General features: G+C 37.7%; 1 protein-coding gene across 2 annotated transcripts in view; it reads right to left on the bottom strand.

Annotated features, from left to right (window-relative positions):
• The window catches only part of USP37 (ubiquitin specific peptidase 37), a gene marked incomplete at its 5' end in the record, with an annotated part of 91763 nt that extends 73232 nt beyond the window's left edge, over positions 1-18531 (bottom strand). For both annotated transcript variants that reach the window (XM_079710240.1, XM_079710241.1), the window contains 5 exons: positions 5965-6042; positions 6379-6557; positions 9163-9263; positions 13164-13335; positions 18376-18531. In XM_079710240.1, coding sequence (XP_079566366.1) covers positions 5965-6042; positions 6379-6557; positions 9163-9263; positions 13164-13335; positions 18376-18531 — 686 coding nt within the window. The remainder of the gene's footprint in view (positions 1-5964; positions 6043-6378; positions 6558-9162; positions 9264-13163; positions 13336-18375) is intronic.
• Positions 18532-19689: the final 1158 nt, after the last annotated feature.

Below are 19689 nucleotides of genomic sequence, written 5' to 3'. Positions count from 1 at the left end.
GTAACCTGCCAGGTGACAAAAGAAAACATGGCCAATCTCCCTCATCACCCCAACCACTAGACAGCCAATGGCCAGTCATACAAGTAATGCCACCTTGGACCAGCCAACCCCTAGCCAACCTACCAACTGACCATGGATGCATGAGAAAATGAGAGAATCCAACCACAACTGGCCAACCCAGACCCAGATAAACAGAACCACTCAAGTGACCACTGACCCGTAAGCGATAATAGTTACTATTTTAAGTATATTGTTATACAACCCTAGATAGCTGATACAGTGATATGGGGTAAATAATAATCATAAAGACTATGGGTCATCAAGGGACTATGCAACCAGAGCAAGCCATCATGAGCTGGGTGCTATCATACCCATGAAGCTGTTAAGATCAGGAAGTTACAGCAGTAATCCATCATAAAATGTGAGTGGTATATCCAAGTAAATAGGAATAGATAATGAGAACAGACCTATGAGCATTCCGGTGACCAGCTGGAAGAAGAGGAAAAAAACCTGTGCCTGGTTCATGGATAGATCATCTTGGTACATTGGTAGAAGCTGAAAATGAACTGTTGCTGCACTGCAGCCCCACTAAGGGACTGCCCCGGAACACAGGAGTAAGACAAAATCCTACACTGTGCAGAGTTTGAGAAATGCACCTCATTATCCACTTTGTGTGTAGAGAAAAGTGGGTCAATGGATCCCTGGATGGTGGCAAATGATTTGAATGGATAGTCAGGGGCCTGGAAGGAATAAGACTGGAAGATCAGGGAGAAATGATTTATGGAAGAGGTTTATGGATAGTCATATAGAAGTATGTACAAAGGGTGAAGATCTGTTTCACATGTTAATGCTCACCAGAGAACTCCATGAAAGAGACATTAAGTCTCTTAATGTCTCCACTTAAGAAACAATCATGCAGGGTAACTTGTCCAGTAGATGCCATTCAATCTCTGTACTCAGCCATCCAAGTATTTCCACAAAAGGGCCCATGAATAACAGCCATGGTGGCAGAGATAAAAGCTCTGAATGCACCCTATAATAGGGGCTCCCCTTCAATAAGGCTGGTTTAGCTATTGATGCTGCTGAATGTCCAACTGGTCAGCAGCAGAGGCTGATCCCCAGCCCGTGACTGAGTACTATCCTTTAAGGAAATCAACCAGTCATTTGGTGATAAGTTGATTACATTAGACACCTTCCATCCCAGAAAGAGTAGCAATTAATTCTGGCTGGGATTGGCATATATTTTAGGTTTGCTTTTGCCTTTCCTGCCCACAGTGCCTTGGCTGCATTGCTACCTGAGGGCTCATAAGAGTATATGATTTATTAACATGAAATCTCACATAACACCATCCTGCAATGAGAAACCCACGTTATACAAAAGAAAAGGAGGTACAATAAGGGCATATGACCAAAGGCTCCATTGGTCCTACCACATACCATATTACCTCAAAGCTGATGGCCAATAGCCTTTAAAGATGCAGCTTAGAGATGATCTCATTAGGAACTGGGTGCCCTTCAAGACACAATATATAGCAAAAACCAACAAGCCATTACATTTATAGAGAATACATGGGTCTGGAAACCAAGAAGTAGACGTAGGAATGCCCCCACGAAGTATCACTCTTGATAACACTCTTGTGCTTCTTGTCCCCTCAATTTAGATTCTGTGGGTCTAGAGGTCCTGGTTTCCAGAGTGGGGACTTTTTCACCAGGGGGACAGGAAGAGTCCCATTTAATCTAAAGCTATGGCTGCTATCTACTCATTTTGGGCTTCTCATGCTGGCAGATCAACAGGCAAAGAAAGGAGTTACCACACTGGAACTGACTTTGATTATTATAAGGGGGCAGGGTTGCTGCTATATAATGAGGGCAGGAGGAATATGTTTGGAATAAAGGAAATTCACCAGGGAATCCTTAGTGCTCTTATGCTCAGTTTTAACTCTGAATGGGCAATTATAGCAATCACAGCCTGAGAAGTACACAGTGACCAGGGGCTCAGACCCCTCAGAGAAGAAGATCTCAGTCATACCACCAGGCAAACCATTAAGACCAGCAGAAGTGTTAGTGGAAAATGCAGTGAATCTAAAATGGATGGTAGAAGTAGATAATAATATCAGTTATAGCCTCAAGGCTATTTGTAGCAATAAGGACAAAAAGAACTGCAGCTCATCCCACTAACCCTCCTTTTTTTAATATTCTCACCCCGAAATTGAAAAGCATCAATGTGAAGAGTCTATAATAAGATGGAATGAACTTAATAGTGATGCTCTATCAGAGTCCCCTCAGATCGCTGTTTATACTTCTCACACATCTAGACTATTATGTCTTCAACTGCCAGCACCTGCAGTTCTTCAGAAGACTGCCTTTGGGCTCTTTCAAATATTTTATGCATCTAGGCAGAGCCAAAAGCCCCAAGGCAGCTGTTAACCAAAAACAGTGCAGTATGGAAATATGAAGCCCATCTTCCTTACTTCTAGTTGAAAGAAGCCCAGACCTCCTGCTGGATCAAGATGAGGCCCAGTCTCTGTGGGACTTTTATCTAAGGTGACATCCTTAGTTGGCTTCTTCCCCGTCCCAGTCCTGCTTTCCTTACTCTGTTACTGGTCTCGCCTATGAGTACTTCCTTAATAAGGCACTTGCAAAAGTATGTTCATCTAGAGCCTGCTTCTAGGAAGTCCAAACTTTAAAACATTTAATTGTGATGGTATAAAAAGTATTATTAGCCCAGAACAAGGATTAGAAATTTAGGGTTCATCAGACAACTCAAAGTGGAACAACTGAGACTTCCCCAAAGTGTGGTGAATATGGTCGACTGGCGTGTTAAGTCCATTACTACCACCTTTCAGTGTACCTCCCTGTTCTACAGAAGCCAGAAAGCTCAAAAACTACATTTCCAAGTTAGTGTTCAAGATTTAAGGTAAATTACATATACTCGTGCAAGATATGGGAAATGGAAATAGGGAGAGGTCATGTATTCTGCTACTTCTGGTGGTTAACATCAATGTGGGGGTATCTGGTTTTCCTGTAGAGGATTTCCGTATTTGGCAGTGGCAGCACAGTTCTAGAGATAACAGTTTTCATGCCAGCTTCCAATTCAGCTGTTCACTTCATGATAGCCAGGAGCATCTTTGGTGACCTGATCTGGGGCATGGCTCTCAAAATCATTCCTGAAAGCTTAACCTAGAGTCTACATTTTCAGCTTTCCTAATGATTCTGTAAGCCATTTAATGCTCTCTGTATGGAAATACCTTTGTGTGTAAACTAGCTAGAGTGAATTTTGTTCCCTACAACCGGACTCCAAATACACAAATTTTGTTACTAGAAGTGGGATGCTACCATAACAAACCTATAATATGCAGAACTAGCTCAGTAGGAAGGTAGAGGGTAAGAACACAGACATTACAGACTGGAAAGCTGATGACTATTGTTATATTTCAGCAAAATATTTACAGAACTGTTATCTGTAATGTCTTGGGAGTCAGACCTCAAAGGAAAAGGTTGAGACAATTAAGAACACTGGTCTTTCTTACTGCTTTCAGTGAGGTTCTATTCAAGGCACATAAATCTGGGCAAGAACTAGCCAGCTTGCAATCAAGGATGAAAAGGAATACATTTCTCTGTGCCAATGGCCTAGAATTAAAATTGTGTGGTAACTTGAGACCATATGGGACTAAAAAAATCCAACTCCTTCTAATTCTCAAATTGAGGCAATGATAAGAGGTAAATGGAGAAGTAGTTTTGTGAAAAACTGATGTTAATATTAGGGAAAACTGCGTGAGGGGTATACAGGTACATTCTATACTATCTTTGCAACTTTCCTGTAAATCTAAAATTATTCCAAAATTTAAAAGTTTATTAAAAGAACCAAAATAACAACAAAAATATTGGCCCCAATTCTTTCTCAAGCCTATAAAAGCCTGCTTGTTCCACCTTTAAAGAAACTTCTAGACTTCTAAAGCTTCCAGATTTCTAACTTCCAGAACTACACCAGCATGACGTAGGCTACAAAAGCTGAATGGCTCCAAAGAACATAGTCTTCAAAACCCCCTTCAGCTATGGCCTTGAAAGATAACAGACAAAGGAAATCAATCAAAGGGCAAAGCCAGGAGTCATATGGAGTACGATGAGCAAGTGTTTCTCCTAGAGGATAGGACAGAGACTGCTACATGGGCTAATGAAGAACTTATTCCACTGCTTTCACTGTCTTCACAATTTCTGCCTAACAAGATTTTATCTCTGCTATAGACCAATGACTCCTCAGTTTCCTATTCTTATCTTTTCTAAACAGTAACTTTTATTGTGGTTATCCTGTGCCTACTCCAGCAATGTATAATGAATGATATGTGTATGGAGATGGGAGTGAGGAATGCAGATTAACCTGCCTCTTAGTTTTTAGGTGTCAGACCATGAGGTGCTTGGTCCAAGGCACACCTGGACCTTATGGAGAGAACTGCACATAACCCAGAGATCCTGGACTCTGAGCTGGATACAATGACTAAATGAGACATGGAGGTTGTCTCCAGCAGGGTGAAGGTAGGAGTACTCTATATATGGGAAGAATGATAAACAGAGGTAAGTCTGTGGCTAGAAGAGTAAACTATGGCAGACTGTTAGTTGTCCCCAAATAACCATTGTAGTCTTCTGCCATAATAGTAGAATTTGGGCTAAGCATTTCCCAGACCTTCTCATAACTTGATATAACCACATGACTAAGTTCCAGCCAATCTGATATGCACAAAAGTGGTGTGTACAATTTTCAGCCTACACGAGAGCAGTATGCCCTCCCTTTGCTCCTTTCCTCCTTCCCAATAGGAATACAGATATGAGAGTGGAGGCTGAAGCTATCCTGGTTCATAAAATGGAAGCTACTTATTAAGAATGGCAGATCAAGAAAATAGAAGGAACTTGAGTCCATCGTCATTGTAGTTTAAGATACCACACCAGTCTTATCACCTACCTAGATTTTTATATGTTACAGCAACAGAACCAAGAACCCAATTACTATATAAAGTTTCTTTAGCTTTTTCCCAACTCGTTTCTGGCGACCCTTTGATCTTGAACACCAGTTAACTGAATAGCAACTGATTTCTGTTAAGGTATTACCTGGCAACTGTGTAATAGGTTTTCCCTCCCAAAAGACAGACAGACAAACAAACAAACAAAACCCACAACCCACCCATTATGAGGAAGAGAACTGTGAGCTGGTGACTATCCTCTTGCAGGTATGCCCTTTTGTTCAACACAAAAAATAGCTCCAAAAGATTGATGCTCCTTGCCTAGAACCTATGCAAGGTTTTATTTTTTTATTTTATTGGAGTATAATTGCTTTACAATGTTGTATTAGTTTCTGTTGTACAATGAAGTGAATCAGCTATATGTATACCTATATCCCCTCCCTCTTGGACTTCCCTCCCAGCCCCCCATCCCACCCATCTAGGTCATCACAGAGCACCGAGCTGAGCTCCCTGTGCTGTACAGCAGGTTCCCATCAGCTATCTATTTTACACACAGTAGTGTATTTATGTCAAACCTAATCTCCCAATTTGTCCCACCCTCTCCTTCCCCCACTGTGTCCACATGTCTACCTAAGCTAACTTTTCACATGAATAAGGTAAAAAAAATTTTTTACAGGTAAAGGGAAGAGGGAAGGAAAGGGGTCCATGCTAAAAGAGTGGCCAACAAGAAACACTTATTTAGAGTTCTTCAGCTCTATCCTTCTTCTAAGTGCTGCAAATAAAAAAAGCTAGGATGGGAGAAGTGCACGGAAATGACCAAAGCAGTACTAATGGCCAAATCCTCTCCCTATTGAGCCCACAACCTACTGTCACCAAAATACTCTAAATCTTATTCTTCTATCTTTGGGATTCCCATAAACTGAACACCATCCCGATCTTCTTTAGTGGTTGTAATTACCAATATAAGAAACACTGATCTAGTGCCATGAAAGTTCTTAAAGCAACTTACGATGATGAATCATTTTCTTTAGGGTAATCTTCATTCAGCTCTGAGCCAGATGATAGCATTCTTTTCCTCTTTTCAGTCCTATAGAGAACAGAGAAAAAACGTTATTTTTTAAAAGTTGTAATTCATACTATTAAAAAGTATAAACCAACATACTCAAGAACAAGAACAGTGACTACTGCTATCTAATTCTCTACACCACATTTAAATTAATATACTGTGTATCTGCAAGCTCTATACGTGTCACTAACATAAATCACAAGACAAATACTAATTATCTCCAAAAAACACACTTCACACTTTCTTCTTCTAACTGGAAAAATCTTTTTCTCAAATTATTGGTCTCTCTAAAAGGCCTGAAAAACATTTATAAACAGGCAGAGCTAATGACTAAGAAAGAAAAAACGTCTTTCATACCTATTTTCTAATAACCCTGATCTAAGAGGTGTGGATGTAGATGTCAAAGAAGGAACTGTCCGGGTAGCAGTTACTCCACTTCCAGCTGCGGCCTTAATCGATCCTCTACCTGGATTACCAAGAACTTTTCGAAATGGAATATCATCTTTAGTTTCCAAACTTCCTCTTTTTGAAGAGACCTATAAGAATAAAGTTTAACACAGCCAGTTCTTCAAATTAATTGGCATACTTTTAGACCGGTGATCCTCATACAGGGAACTTTTAAAAAAATACCCACAACTGGAGACCCAACTCTAGAGATTCTAGCCTATCTGGTATGGGGGTGAGGCCCATTCATCAGCACTTTTTTTAAAGCACTCTAGGTGACTCTAATTTATGGTCAGTGTCAGAAATTAAGCTTGACGCATATTTTCCTACAGTATTCTTGTAAACTTAAAAATTCCACAGCATTCCTGGAAGCAGAAAGGAATTTGCTTTGAATTACTGATTTAAAAAAAAGGACTCACATACACAAGACAAGGTTCTAGTGACCAGCATGAAAACACATCTTTAGGGGAAAAAATCCAATTATGATCATTTAAAGTGACATAAATGTGAGAAAAAGGAGGAATAATGATATTTGGTTGCCACAATTTAAATGCCAAGTCATATGTACAGCATATGACTTTTGAGGGGGTTCTAGTTTGGAGAAATGAAACTAATATATATAACAATGGGGAGACTGAAAGTGAAATAGAGCCTACTGGCAGAAGATGAATCAAAGACTCTACCCCCAAAACACATTAAAAACATTCAGAGTTAATGCACACTTTACACATATTAGTTGGGAAACAGTGCTTTTGACCAGCATTCTGCCAGATAAGTTTTATAACTCTACATTAAGAGCTATGTGATTATCTCTATGGAAAATATTTCCAATTACCTTCTACAGAATTACAATCTTAGAATAAGAAAGAAAAAAATCTGAGGTCATCTGGATGAACGATTTAAAAGTTAAATTTATTTTCAAATGGGTAAATCATTCTCAAGATTCAAAAAAAATCAAAATACTATTATAAAAGCCATATACTGAGAAGTCTCATTATCACCCCAATGCCATTCACACAGTTCTTCCACTTCCCATCCTCTTACACCTTATAAGTATTCTTCTATTGTTTTGTTTTTTTTTTCTTGCGGTACGCGGGCCTCTCACTGTTGTGGCCTCTCCCGTTGCGGAGCACAGGCTCCGGACGCGCAGGCTCAGCAGCCATGGCTCACGGGCCCAGCCGCTCCGCGGCATGTGGGATCTTCCCGGACCAGGGCACGAACCCGTGTCCCCTGAATCGGCAGGCGGACTCTCAACCACTGTGCCACCAGGGAAGCCCTCTTCTATTGTTTTTTTATGCAAATAAAAATCAATATTTTATTCTTGTTATACAAACAGTAGCATACTATATGCATACTGTTTTGCATATTTTTCAACCTTTTTTGACCATGACCCCATAGCGAGAAATATTTTACATCACAACGTATTACACATACATATAAATAAAACCAGAAGTTTCAGAAACCAATACTTTTCCTTACTATGTATAATACCTTCTCTATTGTTTTCTCCTCTATTCCTTTATTTAATGCTAGTCACAATCCACAAAATTGATTTTATAATCTCACTAATGGGAATCATTATTTGTGAAAGTATATTTGCTTCTGCTAGATATGTTAACACGTATAGTTTAAATATTCTAACACGTTAAATTTCTACCTGTAAATGGATCAATCTCCAAGTAATTATAATGAGTGATAAACCCAGACAAAAAAAATTATACACTGATCCCATTTATATAAAACTCTAGAAAATGCAAAGTAATCTAGAGTGACACAGAGCAATTCACTTGTGGCTTAGGGATAGGGGCCAGACAGGGAGCTGGAGAGAAGGATTACAGAGGGGGATGAAGAAGCTTTTAAGGGATATAGCTATGTTCACTAGGTTGATTACGGTGATGATTTTGCAGATATGTACATAAGTTAAAAATGTATCAAATTGCACACTTTAAATATGTGCAATTTACTGCATATCAATCGTACCTCAATTAAAATGTAAAAAAGGGCTTCCCTGGTGGCGCAGTGGTTGAGACTCCGCCTGCCGATGCAGGGGACACGGGTTCGTGCCCTGGCCCGGGAAGATCCCACATGCCACGGAGCGGCTAGGCCCGTGAGCCATGGCTGCTGAGCCTGCGCGTCCGGAGCCTGTGCTCCGCAACGGGAGAGGCCACAACAGTGAGAGGCCCACGTACTGCCCAAAAAAAAAAAAAAAAAAAAGCAAACAGAAGACCCAAGAGAACAGTCTGGTATCATATAGTATAGAGGCAAAGTTCATAATGTAGAACAGACCCAAAAAGCATCAAAGAAATAATAGCAGCAAACATTTATGGGGTTGTTAGTATATGGTATCGCGGGCTAAGCACTTTTACAACATGCATTATCTCATAACAACCCTTAAAATATTATTGCTGTCTTAATTTTACAGATGGGTACTAAGGCTCAGGGTACTTAAGGAACTTCTCCAATGACCTACGGCTAGTAAGTGGCAGCACCAAGTCTCAAACCCACATCTAACTTCAAAGCTATGGTCTTAAAAATTACACTGTGGTAAATTTCAGATATGTGGAAAGTACCCTTGAGATAATGCAAGAATTACTAGACATTACAGTCTAAATTCTACTTCCTGCAACTACTTTATAGAATGTCTATCTAAGATTATCTTTTTTTTAAAAAAAGCTAAAATGATTCAAATAAACATACCTGATTGTCTGAGTAAGAGAGCTGCCTGTTGGTCTCCTTCTGTGAGGTCCTGCTGCCCAGAATAGCTCCAAAACTACCAGAACCCTGAGAAGGTTTCATGGCTGGTGGAAAAAAAAAAAAAAATCTCTAATCACTTACTTTAATAAAGAGATTTGTCATTATTATTATTTAATATTGAGGAAACAGAAACAGGAAAAATAAAACAAATCAAAGTGCTTATCTGACAGAAAGTAATTCTGATATATACAGTAACTAAAATTTAGAACTAGGATCAAGCAAAAAATGAAATAATGCAAAAATCTGGAAACGTATTGATAATAAAAGGGTAAATTTTTAAATGCAAAAAGAAAATGCTAGAAATTCTCCTATATAAATATTTGGTAATTAACACTGTAGAAAAGTTAGTCACTGTGTATCTATGGCATGAACATGGACACTGGATGCTAAGGACATGTGTCAGAACCAGTGACTGATATACTTCCAGTAATGTACATGCCAAAACATTCTCTGTAAGTTCAGCAGACTAAATGGCTTCTATTTTAAAGAAATCAACGCTAGTTTAAAGAACATGCAAAGTAATGTATAAATATGAATTTTTATATACTTTAAAAAGTATTTTAAGGGAATTCCCTGGCAGTCCAGTGGTTAGGACTCTGTGCTTCCACTGCTGGGGGCTGGGGTTCAATCCCTGGTCGGGGAACTAAGATCCCACAAGCTGTGGTGCGGCCCCTCCCCCCGCAAAAAAGTATTTTATATTTTAATTTCATTAATTGCTCACTGATGATCATTTGGAATGTTTTAATTTAAAAACATTGCAAATAATGCCGAACATCCTTTTACATATCTTCTTGCACTAATGGAACAACTTTCATAGGATAAAACTCTTTAGAAAAAGTATGTTGGTGTAAAGGATGTACAATTTTAAACTAAATCGATATTATCACTATTCCTCAAAAAAAAAATCTCTAAGCTCCTACCAAGTATATGAGAGTATCTTGCCTCCCCTCACACTACTGCCAATGTGACAGTAAGAATCTGAATTTAATTACTGGTGAAGTTGAGAATTTTTTCGTGTTTATGGGCCACCTGTTCTTCTTCCTGAATTTCGTATATGTCCCATTTCTCTACTGAATTGTCTTTTTTCTTACTGATTTGGAAAGTCAGTATTTATATATTAGCAATATTAACTCTGTCACTGTGGCTGAAGTTTTCCTTTGTTTTTTCTTTTTTTCCTTGTCACAGAGATCACTTAAATTTTTAACACAGTCCAAGTTATTAATCTTTTCCTTTTTTTATTTATTTTAAACATTTATTTATTTTTATTTTTGGCTGCGTTGGGTCTTCATTGCTGCGCGCGGGCTTCTCTCTAGTGGCAAGCGGGGGCTACTCTTGGTTGCGGTGCACAGGCTTCTCTTTGCAATGGCTTCTCTTGTTGTGGAGCAAGGGCTCTAGGTGCGCGGGCTTCAGTAGTTGTGGCATGTGGGCTCTAGAGCGCAGGCTCAGTAGTTGTGGCGCATGGGCTTAGTTGCTCTGCAGCATGTGGGATATTCCTGGACCAGGGCTCGAACCCGTGTCCCCAGCATTGGCAGGCGGATTCTCAACCACTGCGCCACCACGGAAGCCCTCTTTTCCTTTATTGATTTTGGTTTTATGTCATACTCAGAAAGGTTTTTTCCATCCACATATTATGTTAAAATCCATTCTACCCTTCTAATAATACTTTTATCACCTTTTTTTACATTCAAATCTTTGATCAATGTAAAATCTATTTAGATGAAGGAGTAAGATAAGGATCCAGTTTTATTACCTTCTTAAATGGTTAGCTGGTTGTCCTATTTATAGACAACAATGTTCATCTAATATTAGTCCTTTTCCCATTCATTTCAAATACCACATATTATACTTTAAATGTTTCATACTTTTCAAAGTATTTTTATATTCATTAGCTTACTCTAGTCTGCAAAGTACATATTATCACTTTTGGGCAGCTAAGGCAACTTAAACCTAAAGATTAAAACAACTTGCCTATGAGTACAGAGTCCACAGCTAGCCACTCTAAAAGCAGTAATGACTTACTGAGTGCCTATCATGTGCCAGTCATGCTTTACATTAATGAGCTCTAATTTTTTATTAAGCACTGAAATTAAGGTGATAAAACATTCATTTTAGAGATGAGGAAACTGAAACTCAGTTATTAAGGGAGCTGCCCCAAACCACACAGGAAATAACAAGTAGAGCTAGGATTCAAACCCAAACCTGTTTTAAGTCCAAAGCTCATGTTTTTCCATTAAGCCATGTTGTTCAGACTCAAACTTGGGCCTCAGTCTACTGCGCTTTCCACTCTAATGCGTTTATTTATTTATTTTTTTTAAATTAATTAATTTTTTTCATTTTTGGCTGCATTGGGTCTTCGTTGCTGTGTGCGGGCTTTCTCTAGTTGTGGCGAGCAGGGACTACTCTTCACTGAGGTGCGCGGGCTTCTCATCGCAGTAGCTTCTCTTGTTGTGGAGCATGGGCTCTCTAGGTGCGTGGGCTTCAGTAGTTGTGGTGCACGGGCTCTAGAGCTCTGGCTCAGTACTTGTGTCGCACGGGCTTAGTTGCTCCGCGGCATGTGGGATCTTCCCGGACCAGGGATAGATCCTGTGTACCCTGCATTGGCAGGCGGATTCGTAACCACTGCGCCACCAGGGAAGTCCCCTCTAATGCATTTAGAGACATGCTTTTCTTACACACATCAATTCTTAAAACAGTGATTCAATTAATATGATGGAATAAAACAAATATAGAAATACAGACATAATTCCTGATATATTCTAAACTTTCAAACGGTACTCAATTCCTTGATTCTAAAATTCAATATTTAGAAGACTGACATAGTTCAGATTTGGTAACATGAACACATAATGAATAGAAACCAAATGGCAAACAACCATAAAAAATTTTTTTAAACAAGAAAATAGTGTATGAAATAGAGGTATTAATTAAATCCAAGCAAGGCAGCATTGCTACATCTTCATTTTTTAAATGTTTTTAATGTGTTATATTTAAATTAAAAAACTCAAAAGTTTGTCAACTATAAAATATCAGTAATAACAAAGTACTGATAGAGCTGGAGACTAACTCTATAATAGTGGAAAACTCATTTTAAGCAACAGATTATTCCTAAAAAGATGCCTATAAATATATATTTTTAAAAAATCAAAACATTTTAAATGAAAGGGGTTGGAGGAGGTAGGGGAATCTTATCATACTGTGTGATTTTCTATAGTACCTTCTGTTTTCATAGCAAGAACAAAACCTCAGAATAAGTTTCATATAAAAAAGTAAGTATATAAGATTTATGTAACAAGGTTAAGTTTTCCCAATTGTAATTTAAATCCTACTGCTTTTCTAGACACACTCTTTTGTGGAATCTTTAGGGTGTTCTACATATAAGATCATGTCATCTGAGAACAAAGATAAATTTACTTCTTCCTTTCCAATTTTATTTCTTTTTCTTGCCTAAGTGCTCTGGCTAGGACTTCCAGTACTATGTTGAATAGAATGGGTAAGAGAGGGCATCCTTTCCTGTTCCTGATCTCAGCGGAAAACCTTTCAGTTTTCCATCATCGAGCTATCGGCTGTTCATATAAGGCATTTATTATGTTGATGGAAGGTAGTTTCCTTTAATTCCTACTTTGTTGAGAGTTTCTATCATGAAAGAATGTTAAATTGTATCAAACACTTTTTCTGCATCAAGATGATCATGTGGTTTTTGTCCTCCATTCTGCTAATTTGAATAATCACACTGATAGATTTTTTTCATATCTTGAACTATTCTTGTATTTCAGAAATAAATCCTACTTGGTCATGGTGTATAATTCTTTTAACGTGCTGTTGAATTAGGTGTACTAGTATTGTGTTGAAAATTTTTGCATCAATATTCATGAGGGATACTGATCTACTATCTAGTAATATTTTTATAACTGCTAATGTCAGACCCTGGGAGGATTAGTGCTCACCTGCATTAAGTCTGTTTTGATGAACTGCATCTAGAAACAACCTCATTTCCTCTGCATCCTTACTTGGTACTTTATCAATAGACAAGAAGCTGTTATCTTGTAGAGTTAACATTAGGCGGCTTTGTTTTGCTCCACTGGGTCGAAGCACCACATTTTTAATGTTATGACTTAGCTGATCAACACAAAAGGAAAAGTATCATTAAAAATGAATTATAATGAAGCAGAAAAAGTTGTATAATGAATACTAAACTTTATACTTTCTAAGTTACACATTTCTTACTTTTTCCCATATTAATTTAGTTGTTTTTCTTCCCCCTCCAACCAAAAAGAGTTTCCATTTTTGACACATTTAAATCAAAGATTTCACTTCTAGGAGAGGCAAACACATACTATTAAAATTTTACACAGTAATCCTAACACTCTTGATTTTTTTGGTAGGGAACTGCATATTTTCAAGTATAGTTATAAAGTTATAAAAACTAATAAGTTAATTTACAGGGCCTTGATGGTTATACCATCACCAGTTTAGAAAGCCATATTGGATTAGAGGCTTTTTCTTTCTTCTTTTTTTTTTTTAAACAAAAGCTTATGAAATATCTAGCAAGTGGTTTAAGCAGCTGCAATATAAAAGGATATACTAATCCAAACTGTAATCCTCAAAAGAATTCCACTTCTCAAAAACACATCAACATAAACCTTTACCAGCATTAGAACATTCTTTTTTTCTTTTTTAACTGTCTAAGCAGGTTCATTTAACTTTCAATCACAAAGATCATTAAGTACCCTGGAACTCCCTTAGCTTACTTCTCCCAATCCCCAGAACTGGTTCAATAACTTGTCTTATACTCTTCCAGACTCTGGATATGTGCTATTAAGTGATAACTTTTATTTTCTCTTGGGTGAAATTTTTCCAAGACTAAACTAATAAATCTTGCACGTTTTTCATCTAAATAATTCCTGTCAACCAGGCATCCTTATTCTCTAACACTCTCCCTCAGCAGGCATATTACAGAGGTTTCTAAAGCTGCCTTTTGCTGAAGACATAGCCTCTGAACAGCATAAAGAAAGAAGTAATAGCATTTCACAATTTTTTTTTAATTAGGGAGAATTGACCTTTGACAATTTTTAGATAAGAATGAAAAACGAGTTTTACCAGCCTTAATTTATTTATTTCAAACTTAAATAACATTTTTTAAGCTTCAAACTTGGTCTTAAATTCATGTCCTTGAGTAGAAATTCTATCATAAAACACAATAACTAGTTTCAGATGCTTTAACTCCAAAATATTTAAATCAGCAGTTTACTGTGCAAAAAGGAAAAGAGACTGCATAAAACCATTATTTCAGTCAATATGAGAATAATCTTGAACTTTATCATTTCAACAACTGAAAAATCCTAGCTAGTCATACAATTTTAGTTACTACCCATATGGTGAGGCCTCTCAGCCTTTTCTCTACGTCCACATCTCTGCCCGAGCTCCAGTTTTTTTTACCAAATGCCTAGTAGATACCACTATCTGAATGCCTGACACCTCAGAAAACTCATCTCTCCCAATCCTCATGCCCCAATTCTTCCCCTCTGTCCCCTATCAAAGAGAAGATGAAAGGGACTGCCATCCACTCAAACCTAGGAATCTCCCCAGACTCTTTTCTCTCTCACCCCCCAAATCTAATGAATTAAATCTTCTTGAAATCTCTTCAAATATACCCTTTCCTCCACTTGCTTCTCCCACTGTCTTTTCCTTTGCTCAGGACTTTCATTTCTCATCTAAACTCCCACAATAACCTCTTACATGTCCTTATTCTCCCACCAGCTCTTGAAACAAAGTCATCCGCCTAGCTGTCAAATGAATTTAAACTTAAGATTCTTGGCTCCGTAGTATCTAAGTTCCCGTTAGTATGACAAACAAGATGCTTCAAGATCTGGTTCCTATCTAGCTCTTCAGCCTCTACTTCTGCCATTCACTCCCTACTGTGCATTTATTTTAAAATAATTTTCTGGTTCCCTGAGTGTTGACTCACACTAGCATGTGTTTGTCCATTATAGAAATCACCTCCACCTTACCTCCACTGTGTCTGGCAAATTCCTATCTATCCTCTAAATCCTCAGAGCACAAAACACTTCCTTCTTTGTGTTACCTCAGTATCTCTGAGATAATTTTACAGCTGAGAATGTATCGGGTTACTCTTAAGTTTGAGAAGAAAAGTGTCTCATTCAGCTCTGTATTCTTAGCCCTTAGCACAGTACCCACCACGGTAATCTGTACGTGGTTAACAAATGAATGCTGAATGCAAATTCATCTAGAACTGAGAGGAAGGTGTAATCATAGGTAGATTCCTCATGCTTCTAAAGATCTATGTTTGTTTAAGTATTTAAATATTTACTCAGTGCTAATTTGGGATGAGGACTGAACAACTGAGCCTCTATTTGAAAAAAATCTTTCATTGAGATGGGCAATTAGTAGATATATACACGTGGTAGAAACTATCGTTTCTATTACCCATGTCACCACCTCCAATCTATTTAAGAATATCTTTGATACATAAATTCATAATCAATGTATTTCTGTAGTTTAAAAGCAAAGATAAATAGAAATTTTACTTCAGCTCTGGTTCTCAAGCATAAAGTTTTATAAATTGTTCTTCAAAAGAGTACTTTAGAATGAATATTATACTTTTCTATAATCTAATTAACAAATATAGCATTTTTAAGTGCAGAAAAATGTAAGTAAGACATTAAATTCAACTCTTATCAACACAAGTAGTTCTTGGCTGCACAAGACAGAAGTGAAAACAACATTAACTATCTTTTGCAGTGAAAAAATAATGAGATCTTTCAAAAGTTAACAGAAGAAAACAGCTGTAAGGATGACCTTGAATAATCATCCTTGAACGGTCTATACCACAACCTTTGGCAGGATTATTTATGAAGAAGTAATTAAGAAGAGACACTAATGAGTCTTATTAAAAGCTAACACTAAAAAAAAAAAATGAAATTGAGTTATTTGTAGTGAGGTGGATGGACCTAGAATCTGTCATACAGAGTGAATGTAAGTCAGAAAGAGAAAAACAAATACCGTATGCTAACACATATATATGGAATCTTAAAAAAAAAAAAATGGTACGGATGAACCTAGCTGCAGGGCAGGGATAAAGACGTAGACATAGTAAATGGACTTGAGGACACAGGGTGGGAGGGCGAAGCTGGGGCGAAGTGAGAGTAAGCATCAACATGTATACACTACCAAATGTAAAACAGTTGGCTGGTGGGAAGCAGGAGCATAGCACAGGGGGACAGGGAGGACGATGGGAGGGAGGCTCAAAAGGGAGGGGATATGGGGACATGTGTATGCATATGGCTGATTCGCTTTGTTGTGCAACAGAAACTAACACAGTATTGTGAAGCAATTATATTCCAATAAAGATCTATTAAAAAAATAAAAATAAACTCAATACTGCAAGGATACGTCAGTCAGGGAAATTTTTTCTTGACCCGGCTGGTCCAGAACATAATCATCAGTGAGGCTTTTTGCAGTCAAATACTGTGGTTGTAAATGTGGATTTTTTCCTCACATAAGAATATTATCTAATCCTTTATAAGATGTTATCAAGTGTATTGTCTCACTATTATTTTGTGTTAGTCAGTTACCTGGGTTAATTGCATATTATACAAAATTCACTTCTTTATAGCTGCCTTCCATTTTACTACTTAATGGTATACATCATCTCATCTTACAGCAGTATTAGGAATTCATTTGCTAGCTTTTTCTCTCTAATCCAACTTCTGCACAGTGGAATGGTGCTTAGGACCCTCACCAGAAGATGTGCAGCGGCAAAGGTGAGCTTTGTTTTTGTTGGTATAGTCAATTAGCTAGTTTATCAATGTTTATTGAGGGCCCACTATACACCCACCACTGTGCTAGGTTCTGGAACTAACCAGAAAGATAAAACCTAGACCTTCAAGGTATTCATCTTCTAGGCCAGACATGGAACAGAAGCCATACTGAGCCAGGGCTCTCTTAGGTGGCCGACACTTAACTGACTAATCTGTGGTCTCCATTCCCTCTGCAAATGTAAAGACAAGGTCCACGACATGCTGCGTGATCACAGCCAGTAGTGGCTACTCTAGCAGGCCGGCACCCTGCCACTCTCACCAGTGGAGTTGTCTGCTCACCAAAAGCCAATCTGTTTGTTCCCAAAGCTGTTTATGCTAGTTCTTCCTATCATTGTAATTACACAATTTAATTAAAGTTACTTAAAGTAAAGAAATATGAGTGCAGAAGAGAGAAGTTGTTTCTATAAGATCCAAGTTGAATGTCTGGGAAAGGCACATTAAAGGTGAGTTACTAAAAATGTACTGTCAGCTTAGGTGTGGGAGAGCCAACTGTAAGATACCATTAAATCTGGAAAAATCTGATTGCCTCACAAAATGTCTTTAAGATCTCACTCCACTTTAAAGAAACTAAGAAAAAATGACTGTGAAACCCTCGGACGTGTGGCTTATATGAGAAGTAGGATGAAAAGCACTAATGGGAGGCCCTAAACTCAAAAGACAGGCCTTGGCCCTACATCAAAAACTTGAGGGGGCCTCCCTGGTGGCGCAGTGGTTGAGAGTCCGCCTGCCGATGCAGGGGACACGGGTTCGTGCCCCGGTCCGGGAAGATCCCACATGCCACGGAGCGGCTGGGCCCGTGAGCCATGGCCACTGAGCCTGCACGTCCGGAGCCTGTGCTCCACAACGGGAGAGGCCACAGCAGTGAGAGGCTCGCATACCACACACGCAAAAAAAACTTGAGGGATGTTTTAAGTTGAAATAAAGGCTTAAGGAATGATTCAAAAAAAAGCTAACACTAAATGGTGATGAATTTATCATATATGTTGAGGGGGGAAAAATGGGGGAAAAATAACTGAAGTTATCCTAATGTGGTTTTAAACATAGCTTAGATAGATAGTATCCAAACTCAGTTCCTTTCGGCTTCCTCCCACCAGTTTTCTTTTCAATAATGGTGAGTACTTCCTACTCTTTATTATACACCATCAACAATTTTGCTGAATAATTTATAATATATATACCTAATAGTATTAGTGTCCTGGAAATAAGAAGCAAGAAATAGTAATCTAGGAGGGCTACCATGATACTTAGTATGGCACAGAACAGCTATTCACTAAAGGATGTGATTGAAGATCTATTCCAAATCAAAATTTGGTAATACCTGAAATATCCTTGGAATTCCTCCAGTATTGTAGTGAACTACTAGGCTGACTTTATTCTCTTTTTCCACAACTTCAAAGGATCCTTCTTTCCATTTTGTAATCCCAGTCTGCATACTTCGAATTCTGATAGGACCATGTATCTTCAGAGGAGACATACTTTCTTTAAAAATAAATTGCTTCTAGCCAAATTAAAAAGAAAAAAATATACCTTCACCTGACAGATTCTAAGGAAGAAAAATAAAATAAAACAATAAGTTACAATTTACTAGTGATTAAAACAAGAGTTTGAAAGAGAATATTTAATGAACCATCTTATGTCCTTTTCTCCATTTCAATAAACTACCTCTTACTAAGTATCCTCAAAGGCTTTGGTTAGCTGGATGGCACAGGTAAGAAAAACAAATGAAGCAGTCGCTGACATTCAGTGACTGAATTTACCCACCTTTTATTTTTTCTGCACCTGTTCTCTCCTTTGCCGTGTACCCGTGTCCATTAGTGCCTAAATTTTGCATTTTGTACCATTAACAGCCATACTGCTGCCACTAAAGGCAAGACAATCAGGAATACTAAAGATTCCATTCTCAGTGTGAGTGCCCATGGCAATATGAGCAACTTTTACCTTCCTTCATGATGCTAAAGGATCTTGAATTTCAAATATAAGTAAAAAAATATTTTCAGTCAGCTGACTCCATTTGTTAGAATTAAGTTCCTAGCAAAACATCAAATCATATCACCAAATAATTCTTTCTACCAGTGGTAGTCTATGCATATCCACATGTGAATAAATAATAAATAACTGTGAGAATAATGAGTAATTAATTGTGAGAACAATCAAATTAGTTTAAATGAATAAATAATTATGAGAATAATCAAATTAGTTTAACCTAAAGAATTATATTACTTGAGAAAATCATTTATTCTCTAGGGAAAACAGCCTAACAAAGGAAAAAACCCTGTTCCTAAGATCCACCTATCATTTATGCTTAATATTACCATTCTTGGAAAGAATATTTACTAAGTTTATCTTTGACAAATATTCAAGTTTCCCAAGTGAACTTCTGATACTTACAGAAATGACAGAATGTCTAAGACTCTTCAAACCAGCTTACCAGATGTGAGCAAGTAAATACAATTACAGTAACAGCAAAAAATGTTATCAAATAGTGCGTGTGTTACACACATACACACATATATGCAATCATCTAAAATTAAAACAAAACTTATACTATAGCCTTCAAATCTCTAAAAACATTGCCTCTAATACAGATTCTTGCTTATAATTTAATAAATTAAAAATCATTAAACTTTGCCTC

This window comes from Hyperoodon ampullatus (assembly GCF_949752795.1).
Source record: "Hyperoodon ampullatus genome assembly, chromosome: 8".
NCBI classification, from domain to species: Eukaryota; Metazoa; Chordata; class Mammalia; order Artiodactyla; family Ziphiidae; genus Hyperoodon; species Hyperoodon ampullatus.
This window is presented reverse-complemented; position numbering and strand designations above follow the sequence as displayed.